The 16438-nt window shown below is 39.5% G+C and overlaps 1 protein-coding gene across 5 annotated transcripts in view; it reads left to right on the top strand.

Annotated features, from left to right (window-relative positions):
• The first annotated feature begins 1055 nt into the window (after nt 1–1055).
• celf4 (CUGBP, Elav-like family member 4) overlaps nt 1056–16438 on the top strand; it is a 117131-nt gene continuing 101748 nt past the window's right edge. For 2 of the 5 annotated variants that reach the window (XM_065244068.2, XM_065244069.2), the window contains exon 1: nt 1060–1815. In XM_065244068.2, the coding sequence (XP_065100140.1) occupies nt 1551–1815 (265 nt within the window). In that variant the 5' untranslated portion in view covers nt 1060–1550. Of the gene's footprint in view, nt 1816–16438 lie in introns of all 5 variants that reach the window. The other 3 variants (XM_065244070.2, XM_065244067.2, XM_065244065.2) reach the window with 3 other exon arrangements.

Genomic DNA, 16438 nt, shown 5'->3' with positions numbered 1-16438 from the left:
GCGGTTCATATCGCGGATAAGTGTGGCGTTTCAGAGGCGTTCAGGGCTCGGGTTAGATGTTTGGAGGCGTTACTCAAATCTCAAAGCAAGTCTTCATTACATCTGGAATGTTGTTGTTCCTGATCAGAAAGAACATTGGCTCTCCGTAGAGTTCTTTCTTGATGAGTTTATGTTATTAAATTGGAGAGACGCGTTATGTCTTTGTCTGGCTAGGAGGCAAGAGAGTTCATTGTTGAAGCAAGCGATTAAATGCTCTGTAATAACCTAGTCGTTTGCAACAACATTTTTGTCTGATGAAATTCGAAGACACTATAAAAGTACTCACGCCTAAGTAAAAAGAAATGACTGAATAATTTCTTTAGGAGACTTTTGAATGTCGGTCTCCTCTTTTTTTAATATGCAACTGAAAACGTTTTCAGAGCTTTTCTGTATGATGCATTTGATTGTATCTTTAATTCCCCTCATTCCTGAACACACACACACACATACACACCTCGTAACGTGTGTTCCGTGTGGCTGCAGGGCAAAGATTTGATTCACCAATACACACCGCGCGGAGGAGCTCACAGCCCTCTTTCTCAAACACGGCTCGTCTATTTGTGGAAAATCACTGTCGCTTTTAAACCCAAATAATAAATATTCTCTAATACCAGAATTGATTTGTGTTGCATCGAATGATTTAAATCATTTATCCCATACATACGGCTGCATTCGCCCGTGGGTTTTCCTAACGGTTCAGCACCGACTTTGTGGACAGCTCCGTCAACCCCGCCGCGCGCATCAGTTCAGGGGAAAGCGATTTTTGTGAATCCTCTTACGAGAAATTGACATAGGCAAACGTTAACCATAGCTTTGACAGACCAATACATTGAGTGATTATTACGCGTTCACACCAAATGTTTTTTTTTTTTGTAAAAAAAAAAACAAAAGATTAAATGTTACTACAGTCTGCACATGCAGTCATTCACAAGGCAACGTACAAAGAGGCGTGCAAATCGTGATATTTTCTTTATTTATAGTCCCTCTCTTTCGGCGGAACATACCATGTTACTGTATAGCGATGAGAGGGGGAGAGAGCGCGTCGGGTGTCACAAACAGCGAGATCATGCGAGCTGCTTTCTTCCTCTACCACCCCATTGCGCGGAGCGCGCTTGAGCCAGCCCTGTCTGTTTAAACCGGGAGGACACCCATACCGACTTCTCAATGCAAAAAACAAAAGTGTAGCTAGAAGCAGGGGCGAGGGGAACCGGAGGTGTGAGTAGAAAGCGAATGCTCTCGGTCCGTCTCTCCATTTTATTACATGAATGAATGAATTATTGAATAGTAGGGCACACGTAGAGGGAAACGCGCCTCCGCCTGGACGACCAAACGCCGACGCCTTTGATATTTGACTTCTGTTCAATGGTACGCGTTTGTATCCGTGCATTTTGGGCTCGGTTGAAACGACAGTGAGGATCTGTGTCACGTCTCATCGCCGTCATCTAAAACACTTGTAAGTGAGAAGATTTTGCGCGAACCGCTGCTGCTGTCTGAAACTCCTCGCCGTGAAGATGGCAACTTTAACGAACGGACAGGTGGACGGCACCATGCACGGCGTAGCGGCCAGTACGAACGGGCTCGTGAACGGAATAAGCCACAATCACAGTCCCGCGAGCTGCGCCACTATTCCCATGAAGGACCACGATGCCATCAAACTGTTCATCGGACAGATACCACGCAACCTGGACGAGAAGGACCTCCGGCCGCTCTTCGAGGAATTTGGCAAGATCTACGAGCTCACCGTGCTGAAAGACCGTTTCACTGGCATGCACAAAGGTACGAGCAGTTTGAAGCCCTTTCCCGCTCGTGTCCTGTCACGCCGTCGCTGTAATGTCTTTATTTGCTTTTACCTCAGTTTCCATCACGGCGTCGTGGAAAACGAAACAACAGGCTTGGATTTACAAAGCATTTAATCTATATAACATAAGAAAATGTGTTACGAAATGATTCCTTTAAAGGTTCCTCTGTTACAAAAGTTGAAAATTATTGATTTAAAATTGTTGCATTTGGAAACGGATAGATAGATAGATAGATAGATAGATAGATAGATAGATAGATAGATAGATAGATAGATAGATAGATAGTTGCAGAATTTTCCAAAGGACGTTTTGTTCCAAACCAAGTTCTCTTTGCTTCCAGGTTGTTCATATTGTAGCTTCATCACTTTGTTAGTCATTATACCCAAAATTTTCCATTAAGGGTTGTTCGTGGATAGTATTCTGCATGTGCACGCTTGTGTAAACATTTTTCTTCCTTATTAGTTTCCTCTCCAATTTACATTTGCCTCCTTGTAAGTTTATCTTATACGTAATTGCAATGCACACATACTCCTCACACACTATCTGAGTTTATCAAACATCACGTTATTTTGAGCCAAATGTCTTATCCTCCAAGAGCCAAGGTACATGGCATCCATCAAGACAAAGATATATGACAATGAGAAAATGATAACCATAGAATCTATACCAAAGAGGTGTGAAGTCTTAATTGGAGTTGTTTGGCTGTGATTCATAATAAAATATTCAGCTTCATAATAAAATATTAATTGAAGATGACGGTTCACACAATAGGATTTTGATGTGCCATGTTCAACCAGTAACAGCAGCTGAACTATAATTACCTACCGCTTATCTTCTCCTTGCCAGTTGGTGTCATACGCAGCTACTGGCGTCTCCGGTTAGGTTCGGCCACAACTGTGCCTTGTTTGTGCACTCGCTCACTCCTGCGGTGTGGTAATTACTGCTGAAGCTGTGTACCTGCGGTGTATTCGGATCAATTCCTGAAACCGGGAGACAGGGGTCCAAAGGGGGTCTCCCTAGGTAGATCTTCCCCGGGGCGTCATTATTTCACAGGCTTTGTTTAATTGATCCCCGACCCGGAGGACATTGCTTGACTTTTGGGTCGCGTCAGTGCCTAATTTACCCATCTATCTCCGGGAGTGAAGGGAAGACAGCCCCAGGGATGAGGTCCCTCCGTTGTAGTAAACAAAGCTGTCCTCCGTATGTGCCTGGCAAAAATGTGGCTTTGAGAAGCGGGTCTGGGGAGGGTAATAGGTTATCTTTTATTAATAGCACCGCTGGAGTACTCCCCATTCGGTGGTTAATCATGTTGCTTGTGAACTATGGGGAGTCGTGCTGGCTGGTTCTAGGAACTGTCTCCTTTCTGCAATATATATGGTTTCTTGTACCCATCCCCCAGTAGTTTACAGCAGGGCCCTGTGTTCACCGGTATGGCCCGGTTGGCTCCGTGTTACTAAGCTTAGGTACCGGTTTACTCCCTCTCCATAACCCTCGTTCCGGTCTCATAAACACTGGCGTCAGTGTCTCTCAAAATCCATTTCCCTTTGGCAGCAATTCTGTCCTCTTCATGCCCTGTAGATAGCTGAGGCCTGTCGGCTCCGAAGCTCTCATTGGTTAAGCTGACCTTGATACTTCCAAACCCAGTGATTTAATTTTATTGCAAGGGTCAAACCAGCGTAAATGTTCTCCAAAGTGATCATCAGCATTATGAGAAGTTCTCCATCTTAGCTTCATCCTTCTCCACCTCCACCCACTTTTCCCCCTCGCACGTTATCACCTCCTCCAGCCTGCTGCGTCTCTCCATCTTCCCCCCTCTCCCAATCACGCGATTCCTCTTTCAGTTCACAGGCTGGAAGGGGTTTTGTCATCCATTTATTCACTCGTTTACCCACCCACACGCACACGAAAACACATACGCACACGTCTTTGTAGATTTAACATTACGCCGTGCTGAGCTGAGGTCCTGAGAGCGGGTCTATGGCTCGCCGCTCGCTGCTGTAAACAGTCTTGGGATAATGGAAATGGCACAACCTCAAGACAAATGCGCAAGAAGAAATGCTAAATGAAAAATCGTGTGGGCGATCGTTCGGATTGCAGTGTTGACATGACAGGCCGAGATAAAAGTTTGCCATGCTGGTGTAAATCACATCCAAACAGTAAATCATAAAATTATACGGACGTTGTTACTGGTGCGCTTTCAGTTTTGCCTTATTTTCAGCAGATTCTAAATGTATTTTTGGTCACTTGTCTCTAAATGTACACAATGTGTGCCACATCATTTTTATGTGATGCCACCTAAACTTTGGACTTACTTATGCGAAGTATCTCTTACATGACTGTCACCTTATTAGCTGTTTATCTAGTGTTGTTTTGTTGTCTTTATTTATTATTATTATTATTATTATTATTATTATCAGTGGCGGCTCATGACTGCTCATCCGAGGGGCGCTAATTCAAAATAAGTGTTCGGAGTGTCATGTGTGTTGCTTGCGTTTTCAAAATATGTGTTTGTTGTGTCGTGTGAACCATGTACATCACGTGTTTTGTCAAAATAAGTGCCTGCTGCACATGCGTCAAAACCGTTTATGATCACATTCATAAAATACATGCAAGACACTCCCTTAAAAGTAAACTCTCATAATGCAGGAGATTATGCGAGTATCTGACAAACGCGAGCATCTCTTTTATCATAAACCCTTTTACTTATTTTGACAAGACATGTGATGCACAAAGGATCTCTCAATACGCACATATTTTGAAATTACAAACCACACACATGATGGGCTACATACATGTTGTGACAAACTTCGCATCAAGCGCCCTCGAAAAAAGAAGTCACCAGCCACCACTGATTATTATTATTATTATTATTTATTAATGTATTGCTCTTATTGAGGATCATTTATTATTACTAATAAAATCTGTCAACAAAATTGTCTTGCAGTTAAACACCAGAAGGGACAGTCTTTGAGAAGCATAAGCATTTGAAGCTGTGAAAAGTGTAGGTGGTGAGGGAACGCATTTGATGGCATAAAGAAACAAGTAGGAGGCGACGCTTTACGTTTTCGCACCAAATTCATGCCGTCTATTTTCGATGATCATTATTCTCATGCGTACGCTCGACTTTTCCTCTCATTTTTTAAAGTATGCAGATGTGCTGCACGAGCACGCATTTGACACGCTGCATCTCGAGCATCGCCGTTGTCTGGATAGGGCACAATGTGTTTTACGTGTGAACTCTAATGAGACACTGAGCAGGAGGAGCTCCATTCATCCTTATGTCTGAGGCAGAGTAATGATTCTGTACATCAGTTATCTAGTCTTTAGACTCCTGTCTCTCGGGAGAAGGGCAGAAAGTGAAAAAGAGAAGAATTGTACAAGACCGGCTAAAGGACGGAGATAGGGAAAATGATAGATAGATAGAAAAAGGGAACTGTAGGGAGAAAGCAAGAGAAAGAGAGCAAAACGTTGAACGGGATTATTTTTTAAAAGGCGGTATAGGGAGCAAGACGGATGAAACTAGACAAAAAGAAAGTTTAGCACGGAAATAGTACTCTGTTTTAAATTGAATAATAGAAGGAGACATAGAGAAAGCGAGGGAGTTGAATGGGGGAAAGTGAAGACTGGGGCAGGCTTGAGCTTGGGGGCTTTCTTGAGTACTCCGGTACTTTCATTTGGTTGCTCTGCGTGACTCAGCACAGCTAATAGAGGCCATTTGTACTGGTCACCAGCAGCTGCAGGAAACATATGAGGATCGTAACGTCTTCTGCTCGCACGTCTTATAGCGTAGGGGAGATCGCAGCTATGCTATAAACAACTATGTGCCCCTCTACTGCCAGAGTATTGTAAACTCTCCTGTTTAAGGAATTGTTTGTTTATTAGTTCCCATTTGTGAACCTTAGTTAATACCAGCTATTTTGGGGTTAGGAAGAACCAATAAATATAAACCAAATATAAAACATGAAGCAGTGTTAAAGTCCATGTTTGTGTACAACAGATTCCTGTTACACAGAATTAAGTATTATGGTGACAACAACAACAACAAAAAAACGTATGTGGCCATCCAGGTCTTATGAGGTTAAAGGGATAGTTCACCCAAAAATGAAAATTCTGTCATCATTTACTCATTCTTATGTTGTTACAAACCTGTATCCATTTCTTTGTTCTGATGAACAAAAAAGGAAGATATTTTGAGAGATGTTTGTAACCAAACCGCTCGTGGACCCCATTCACTTCCATAGTATTCTTTTTTCCTGCTATGAAAGTGAATGGGGTCCACGAACGGTTTTGGTTACAAACAGTCCTCAAAATATCTTCCTTTGTGTTCATCAGGATTTTGTAAAAACATGAAGGTTAATAAATGATGACAGAATTTTCATTTTTGGGTGAACTATCCCTTTAATGTTATTTAGCAACATATAATGTTTATTAGAAATCCTTTACAATAAGGTTGTATTTGTTAACATGCATTTGGTAACATGAACTCTAACAAGGACTAATACAGTTTAGTATTAGTATTTTTGTCTTGTTTTCAGTAGAAATATCTAAAAATTCTTAGATTAAGATGTTTTTTCTTGATGAGCAAAATTACCTAAGAAAATAAGTCTAGTTTTTAGACAAAAAATATACAATTTAAGTGAATTTGTGCTTAAAACAAGCAAAAATATCTGCCAATGGGGTGAGAAAAAAAATCTAAATATAAGATTTCTTTTTTCTTAAACACTTAATTTAAGCAAAATTTTCTCACCCCATTGGCAGATAATTTTGCTTGTTTTAAGCACAAATTCACTTAAATTGTATAGTTTTTGTCTAAAAACTAGACTTATTTTCTAACAACATTTTGCTCATCAAGAAAATACATCTTGAATTTTTTGATATTTCTACTGAAAACAAGACAAAAATACTAAGTAAGAAAGTCATTTTTTGCAGTGTATCTTTTGGAAAGCTGAAATATTTGTGATGCGTATGATGTAGACCATTTTAAGATACAATCAACACGTTTTAGGCATATTTTTGGCCTTTTACAGGAATTTTAAGGGGTTAATTTTGGTTATTAATGTTAATTCATTGTTCACTAACCACAGCTATTTTTACAGGTACAATGTTTGATTTAAAACAAATCATTAGTCAGTGTTGAATCTAACATTTAAAGTTAATAAATCATTTAGAAGTGCAAATCATTAATAGTTCATGTTAACTATTTAGTTAACAAACAGTATCTTATTGTAAATTGTTACCAATATTACAGTAAAGTGCATTGATTACTAAAATGACTAATAATATATGTGTCCTAGATGTAGGTTGAATCTACAAACACACTTTCCTTAAAAATATAACATTGTGAATGTTTCGCTTAAGGTTATGCGTTATCGAGAGACCATATTAGCAGGACAAATTCTGTTGGTTAAACCTGAGTTTCTGGGCAGGATTTTTCTGAAAGACAATTGGTTGTCCTTGCCAGAGAAAGCTGGGTTTTTCCTCCTGCGGCTTGGTGTTAATTCAGCTCGCGTCCTGGACTTGCCATTGCATCGCTGTTGCATCATCTGCACACACAGCGTTTCACTTTTTTTCTCCCCACCTCGTTTGGATCCGCAGATGTTCCGAGCCTCAGCCCATCCCAAAATCCTCTCAAACCTCTAGTCTCCAATCGCTCATCCCCGCAGAGAAACAACCAGTTACATATTCGACTGCAACGTTTTTTTTGCTACGATACCGCATAAACAGTTCGACTGTTTTGTATATGAGTGTGTCGACGTGTCACCGGGGTGGCTCGTCATAAGGTTGCCCTTTCTCGAAACGCAGCACTGCATCAGAATATAAGTAGCAGTAACATGTAAATATGCAGCCGTAAGGGCAGGCCCATTTTTCAGCCGGGCGGTCGAGAGGGTGGTAGCACTGTCTTTTGTTCAGTATTATTTGAGGCGCTTGCCACAGAGGTCGGCCATCAGGAGGAGAGATAGTTACTCAAGGTGAGCAATGACTTACGGACCGGAGGAGAGGTGAGGATAGGGAGGGGAAAGGTAACGGGAAGAAATGCGAAATGCGTCCTGGCTGCAGGTTCAGAATTGTAAAGCATAGAGAAGCTGTCTGCTAGTCTTAACCTTTCCGAGGGCCTTATTAACAAATGTGTGCTATCGTTCTTTAAAGCCTCAAAGTGGCTTTTTTATATTCATGGCCGTGTTGTGACAGCCCATTTAAACTGGAAGTAATAACGTGTGATGGAGGTGATTTACTTAAAGTATTCAAATACGCTAGATTTCTAAAAAAATATATTCTCTTGCAAGATTTATGTTCGACGTAATGGCCTTGTTGTGTTTTCATATATTTAAATAGCAAGCCATGGCTAAACGAGTTCAGCCTTAAAAGTTTTATAAGGGTTAGCTGTAATTTCATATAAACTGCGCCGATGAAAAGCTCGAGGCCACACCTCCTTTGCAGCACACGATTTTATCTCACCCTGCCTGTGAATCACGGTTTTGTCTTGCAATGTTGTGACAACAACTCTACCGAAAATAATAGTTTCTGTTTTCAAACTAGTTGCATCATCTAAGCATTATTGTGGTGTGTGTTAAATATTTAAGGGGTTTAGGAGCGGTTTGTGCACTGTCTAGGTGAGAGTAAAGAAAAAAGTGTCATACTGCCCACAATGCACGGAAAAACAGAGCTGTCAGTCAAAACCTTTCAGTTTTGTCTGGAGAAGCTCATTTTCCCTCAACAGCAGACTTTCCTGTATGTTTCTTTCATACATGTGTTCTGCCTGTGTTTTAACACTTTTAATGTATGGAAAAAAATACAAATGTATTATTTTTTCAATGTTATTATCAGGTGGTCAACATTTGGCTGGTTATAGCAATACTCCAGCCAAATATCAAAATTACCCTGTGATGTACTCACCCTCAAGAAATCCGAGATACATGATCTTTCAGACTATTTTAGTAAATGTCCTTGCTTTTTCAAGCTTGGATAAATTGGGGATCAGGGAACAACTTCTGACTTGGAAGCCCTAAAAGGGCATCCATTCTTCATAAAAGGATTAATAAAGGGTTAATAAAGGCCTTTTGCGGGTAATACATGCTATATTGTAAGAAAAAAATCCATATTTTAAACTTTATAAACCGTAATAACTAGCTTACGGTAACAATGCCATCTTGGAGTCACTGCGCAACGTACCCATGGCAACGAGCGCTCACTATACTAAAATTCTGGCCGTTTCTCAATATGGGTTCTTGTCTGTACTTGTATTCTTGTGGACTTGTAAAACATCATCAGTCGCAGCCCAAGTACTGTTTCAAATCAAAGTTCGCATCAAGCCAAGATCACATAACACCACTGGTTTTATCGAGGATGCATCCAGAGGTGACTTGTGCGGACTTCTGACAGACAAGTTTCCCAGAATGCATTTTGCATCAACGGCAATGACGCTTAAAGCTTGCACAGTATTCAAAATATTACTTTTTCTGTGTCATAAAATGGAGTTTTAAGAGCTGTTCAGTCGAGAATATAGATGAATAAACTTCAAATATGCTGCTCTGCCCTCCGGTGTCTGATCGTCAAACATAAAATAATCCCTTTGGATATACCTAACTGGCATTTTTTGTCTCATCAATTTATTTATCTTTATGATTTATATGAAATCTGTTATTTGTTATCCTTTTAACTATGCACCGATATGATTTTTTAGGCCGATACCGATTTAAACAGACAACTTCTGGCCGATACCGATGCTGATACCGATATTAAACACTTGTATACAATATTATACAGTTGGTCTATTAGCTAGTTTATTTCTGCATCAAATTATTATTACTGAACATGGATTGGATCTAATTAACATTCAACTGACCAACATAATAAGAGAGGCACAAAATTAAGCTAAAAAATATAATAAGACAGCATGACAACATTCAAAGGTGGTTTTTGCTATTCAGCATTTATTTTATTAACATTATTAACTCATTTTTTTACATATAATGGATTTCTTTATGCAGTTAATTAATAAACAATCGGTATTGGCCTTTCTCGTGCTATTGCTGATAGGCCGATGGTTTCAAATTCATCAAAAATCGGCCGATAAATATCGGCGGCCGATACATGGGTGCATCACTACTTTTAACTTTTTTAAGAGTTTCATAACTTAAATCACATATATTTGTATATAATCTTTACAATGTAGTAAATTACTGCGCTTTAACTGGATGTTTTTCTTGTGATTATTTCATGTTGTACAATCGTTTAGTATTAAAATAAATGGTTTTATAATAAAATTAATAAATGTGTTTCATATCATACTTCATTTTGTAATAAATACATTAAAGATAACAAGCGTTTTCAAGTGTTGCCTTAACCACATATTAGAGTTTTTGCATTTGATATATTTTGTTAAAAATACATTAAAATTAAAATAGCCCGGACTGCACGTATTGGTTAGACTGAATAACGACCTCAAGTACTCTGCTTTTCCATTTGCAATATAACCAGACTCGCGTCCTCGCGAGTTCGTTCTTCCGAGTCTGAACTTGCGTCCTTCGTAGTTCGGATTTGCAAGTCCGAACTTGCCGTACTTGGTATTGAGAAACAGCCTTTCACTTGAGTCCAAGATGGCGCCATTACCGGAAGCTAGTTTTATAGTTCATAAAGTTTAAAATATGGATATTTTTATTACACAATTGCATCGATTATCTGCAGAAGAACCCATCGTAGCCACGTGGATTACCTCTGTGAAGGATGAATGCACTTTTTTAGAGGTTTAAAGTCAGAAATTGTTCCCAGATCTCTGTTTTCTATCATTATAAAACTTGGAAGAGCAAGTACATTTACTAAAATAACTCCAAATGTGTTCGTCTAAAAGATGATAGATATATGTATGTCGGATTGCTTGAGGGTGACTATCCCTTAAACATCTCTAAATGGAGTTAGGATAACATCTGGCAGCATTATAAAAAATTTTAAATGCAACATATAAATATTTTAGTATATTATAGTAGATGATGTACTTCTGATGTTTGATTCGTCTTTTTAAAGGCGCTTAAAAACATTAGATAGATCAAAAAGATTTTCTTGTTTATTACTTTTGATGTCATAGCCCATTCACTAGCAGGTTAGTCATTGGTGTGTTTGGGACTGTGCATGTTTTTATCCGTCATCATCAGCTGCAAGTTTTAAGGATTTGAACAAAGATGGCAGCATGCTGGTCCAGGGGTGCATTCAGATGAATGAAAAGCTGGCGGACATCTCCGGGTATTACAGACCATCTATGTCGTAACATCCTCTTTATATGCAATACCCTATTTAGACCCATGATTTCTTCTCTGCTCTGTCATTATAATACAAATAAACCACCGCACCCAACCACATTGTCATTGTAATTTAACTTTAAAAGATTTTTTTCTTCATTATACTGGATGCAATTGCAGAATCTACACGGCATCCATCTTATCTGTTAAAAATACACTTTTGTGTGAGCCATTTACTTTTTTTATATTGAAGACCTTAGATGCAAAACCTGCTAAGCTGGTTGTGCGTCTGATGTGTTTTCTTGTAAATCAGCATTTTTTTATCAGGCTCTTAATGGATTTTGCCAACAAATAGATATTTCTTAATGGCATGAGGCTGGGATTAAGCAAATTTTAAGGGAAAGTATTTGTTGTTGAACGTTTTTCCGCATCACGTGAACCATTCAATTCTTTACCTATTTGTTAGTCTAATGATGCTGTATTCAAACTCTATTAATTAGCCGAGCGAGCGCAGAGAGTAAGGCGAGGTAGAGAGCTAAAAGGAGACAAAAGCCTAGGTAATAGCTTAGATCATTTTCATTGTATGGACCGATTTAAGCCTGCAACATTTTAATTACTTTTTGGTGTAGAGGAGTACAAAGACAAAAATGTGAGCAAAACTGTTTAGAAAGGAATAAAAGCGGGCCGTGTACTATTAATCTGGGGTTTAATTGGGATTTTAGGGGTGGGGCTGTAAGATCTCTCTAAGTTGTGCTATATGCATGCATATAAGAAATTAAAAGCATATACACAGTTATGGAAGCAAACAACTTCCTTCTCACAAATGCGAGCTGCATCGTGTTTATTTTTATGAACCCACTAAAACTACAGTTGTCATTGGAGATATTTCAAATAATAGGGGTGCATTTGTTTGTGTTTTATTTAGTGAATTTACTGGAATTGAAAGCAGTCAGATGAGCTATAATGTTACACTATAGCAGTGACGGCTCGTGACTGCTCATCCGAGGGGCGCAAATTAAAAATAAGTGTTCAGGGTGTCATGTGCGTTCCTTTTATTTTCAAAATATGTGTTTGTTGCGTCATGTGAACCATGTGCATCACGTGTTTTGTCAAAGTAAGTGCCTGCTGCACACGCGTCAAAACCGTTTTTGACAAAAGAGACGCTCACGTTCGCAAAATACACGCAAGACACTCCGTTAAAGGATTAGTTCATTTTCTTAAAAAAAAAAACAGATAATTTACTCACCACCATGTCATCTAAAATGTTAATGTCTTTCTTTGTTCAGTCGAGAAAAAAATTATGTTTTTTGAGGAAAACATTCCAGGATTTTTCTCATTTTAATGGACTTTAATGGACCCCAACACTTATTAGTTTTAATGCAGTTTAAAATTGCAGTTTTAAAGGACTCTAAACGATCCCAAACGAGGGATAAGTGTCTTATCTAGTGAAACGAAACATTTTTGGCCAGAAAAATAAAAAATATGCACTTTTTAACCACAACTTCTCATCTTCCTCCGGTCCTGTGACGTGCCAGTGCGATTTCACGTAATACGTCATCACTTCAAGAGGTCACGGATGACGTATCGAAAACTACGCCCCAGTGTGTCGTTGTTGTATGTGGAATGATACTAATTAATGTCTTTATGTCAGTTTATTGTTTAAAATGGTCTGCAAATGTGCGTTTCATATATGTAACACGTGACCTTTCCACGGCATTACGCAAGTACGTGAGGTCACGGTGGCTCGTCACAGGACCGGAGATACGTAGACGAGAAGTTGTGGTTTAAAAGTGCATATTTTTTATTTTCTTGCCAAAAATGACAATCGTTTCGCTTGATAAGACCCTTATGCCTCATTTGGGATCGTTTAGAGTCCTTTAAACTGCAATTTTAAACTACATTAAAACTGTTAAGTGTTGGGGTCCATTAAAGTCCACTAAAATTTAAAAAATCCTGGAATGTTTTCCTCAAAAAACATAATTTCTTCTCGACTGAACAAAATAAGACATCAACATTTTGGATGACATGGTGGTGAGTAAATTATCTGGATTTTTTTAAGAAAATTGACTAATTCTTTAACAGTAAACTCGAGTTTGCGAGAATGCGAGTATCTGGCAAACGTGAGCGTCTCTTTTATCACAAACCCTTTAGACGCATCTGCAGCAGGCACTTATTTTGACAAGACACGTGATGCACATAGGTTCACTCGACGCGCAAAACACGTATTTTGAAATTACAAACAACACACATGACGGGCTATATACTGTACATGTTGTGACGAACTTCGCATCAAGCGCCCTTGAAAAAAGAAGTCACCGGGCGCCACAGCACTATCGGACAGTTTTACTCCTTGCGGAAGCCTGTGCCACCATTACAGGTCCATCCTAATACGTAAAATGAATAATATAGAGATTTATTTATTTATTTATTTAGCAGACGCTTTCATCCAAAGTATTTTAGTAAGCTAACATTTTATTTCACTTTATTTGTAATATTGTCCAAAATGGACAGAATGTATATAAACCAGGTTGTTGGGCTAGCTGTTGTTTGTTTAGCTATACTGATAATCATATTTTACACACAAACAGATGTTATGCTTATGTAGTACAGTAATATTTGAGTTTCCATGCATGTGATGCTGATAGCAGCCGTGTTGAAAATCCTGTACTACAGTACATTAAATAAATCCATGTTTCATGGGCCACATTCAGTTACAGATTACATTATTCCTCAGCCCCCAACCAACATTTCTATAAAAAATACAGCCATGTACAGTATATTTACAGTTAGTGTGTGAGTGTGGCGGCGGCTTAAACATGGCTTGCATTTCATTTCCCCCCATCTTATTATGCACGACTGAACCAACATTTGTTTTGGAAATATTAAATTGAAATTTCAATTGAATAGCTATATTAAGTGCAATTCATCTTTTTTATGAATAGCGAAGAAGCAATAGTGCGCTAAGAACTGCTGTTTGAGCTACATGTCAGAAAAGCCATCCATCTGTATTTTTATTATTCGGAAGACTAACCGGTACAGCTGTACGGGTGCCGCTTTAATACAAGACGTTCTCATACCTATGCTAATGTACCATATTGTGCAGAGCTGTATTGAGTTTTATCATGCAGGGTTTGATGTAAGATAGTGGATGCGTGGAGGCTAGTCATTTCCATAGAAGCGGGCAGGAGGGCATTCTGGGATACGTGAGTTTGGGCGGGTAGGATACACTTCATCTACACTCCGAAGAGCGGTCGGAGCAGATCGAGATGGAGATATGATATCGGCCGACTCCAGAGCGTGAAGATTGCGATGTTTATGCATGCCGCATACATACAGTACTTGCATAGGTGCAGCATTGTAAGTGAGCTGAAAGCATAAGTAAATGGCAAATGAATGTATATGTAGTAGTTTCGAGGTAATACATTCACGGTAGAGTAAATCAAGATCTCACATGTAGGGTGGATTTGACGATGCTCACGTATCCTAAGAAAAACGCGTAATGATTATGAAACGGCCCCTATTAAACCATTATGAGATTATAATTAGCTTGACGTCTACTGAAACAGTCTATTTGTTATTCATGGGGGACTACGATTTTTTATTGAGGCGTTGTTAACAAATAAATCCTCATTAGTGATTTTTCCCACTCGGTGTTATTGCATATAAATAGGATTTTAATACAAGGATATTTATTGGACTGAAATGTGTTCAGGTTAAAGATCACATCAAGAACCTTTTCCTTGCAGCTTGGAGCCATAGGACTGTGCCTTAAGGCATTATGGGTCGCCTGCAGACCAGGGTCGGCTTTAATGGTACAAAAACTAATTGTGCTTGTCTTTTCATACTTGGAAGACGGTACATAATGTTAAGAGGTTCAGGGTTAGGTCAAAACCTCCATTAAACCGCAGCTAGATTTCCATGTATGAAAATGATATTTACAGTAACTCATAATCAGTAAGACCTTATTTCACTTTCACTTCTTGTGGGTGAGTTATTGCAGGTGAACTCTCAGCTATTGCAGGCCTAGGTTTGTTTAAAAAAAGCGAGGAATATATGAATAAGTTATATTTTTCTTTCTTTTGAGTGAAAGTTAGGCCAGAGAACACTCCTGGGACTAAACTCAAGGATCTTTGGTCTGGAAGTCTGGAAGTCTAAAGTTGCGGGACGGATTTAAGGCTCCATACAGACTTAAAGTGTGGACGGCTCATTCTGTCAGATAGGAAAAATGTATTTCATATTCGAAATGGGCACTGAAAATGATAGCATGAAAAGCCTGGATGCTTTTAAGGCCCCCATGTCAAAATATGTGCGACATAACGTTTTCTCATGAATTTTAATATGTTTGGAGTTAGTGGGAGGACCTTAATTTGCAAGAAAGCACAGGGGAGTGTGATAAAGACAGACGGGGTTGTGTATGTGTGTGTGTGTGTGTGTTTATGGATGGAGTAAAAGGGAAAGGCAAAACGGTGAACAGGGAAGTCCCTGAGATAGATCTCACCCTCGCCGCAGATTGATGGCTCTTGGCTGGTTTCCACACCGGGCTGTGACCCCTCTGTCCTTTGCAGTAATTTATAGGTGACGTTTTTAAAGATTTAAGCACTATTTTGTGGCCATCATGGCCTTGGACAGAGAACGACCTTCTGATGGTCTGAGTCAGTCCAAAATCGGCCCACCTGCAGTCATGCAGATCTGATGGACGATGCGGTGCCTACTGTAAATGCAAGTGGGTGTTGTTGCGCACACTCGCTGTGACTACTCTCACGGGCCGGTCTGATTAATTAAAAGGCTGTTTGTTTTAAAGATGTGGATTTATTTAAAGTAGACAGTGTGCGTGTATGACATTCGGGAAGGGTTTTACAGCAGGGTCATGGCTGTGAGATGTGAAACAGAGGAAGTCAGGGGGTGAGGGATGATTGGGGACCAGACAACCCGCACAGCCCGCACAGCTTTGGGATGTGCATCCAATGGACCCAGCTGGGTCTGGTGTTGGCCGAGGCATATGAGAGTCTCTCATGTCTGCAATGGTGGGTCGCAAATGGGCATAGGGGTTGTGGGGCTTTTCTAGCACATCATCACTCATTTGCAATTTAATGGCACCGGAGATCACCTCTGCCTTAGCCCATTCCCAGCATGGCAAAGCTTATTAGCAGCGGTTTTAAATCACAGTATAAAATCTTATATGTATACAACAAAAACATCTGTATCTAGTCTGACCTATGCGAAATGCTTGGTCAGTGTGGGACCACTAGGGCGGCGCAAGAGCTTGTGCAGTCTTTTTTTAAAGTTATGTTTTCGGGACGTTTTTTCCTTTATTAGATAGATAGTATGATAGGAGAGGACAGGAAAGTATAGGGTGGAGAGAGGGGT

Source organism: Paramisgurnus dabryanus, chromosome 18 (assembly GCF_030506205.2).
Source record: "Paramisgurnus dabryanus chromosome 18, PD_genome_1.1, whole genome shotgun sequence".
Lineage (NCBI taxonomy): Eukaryota > Metazoa > Chordata > Actinopteri > Cypriniformes > Cobitidae > Paramisgurnus > Paramisgurnus dabryanus.
The sequence above is the reverse complement of the archived record's forward strand: the minus strand, read 5'-3'. Positions and strand labels throughout refer to the sequence as shown.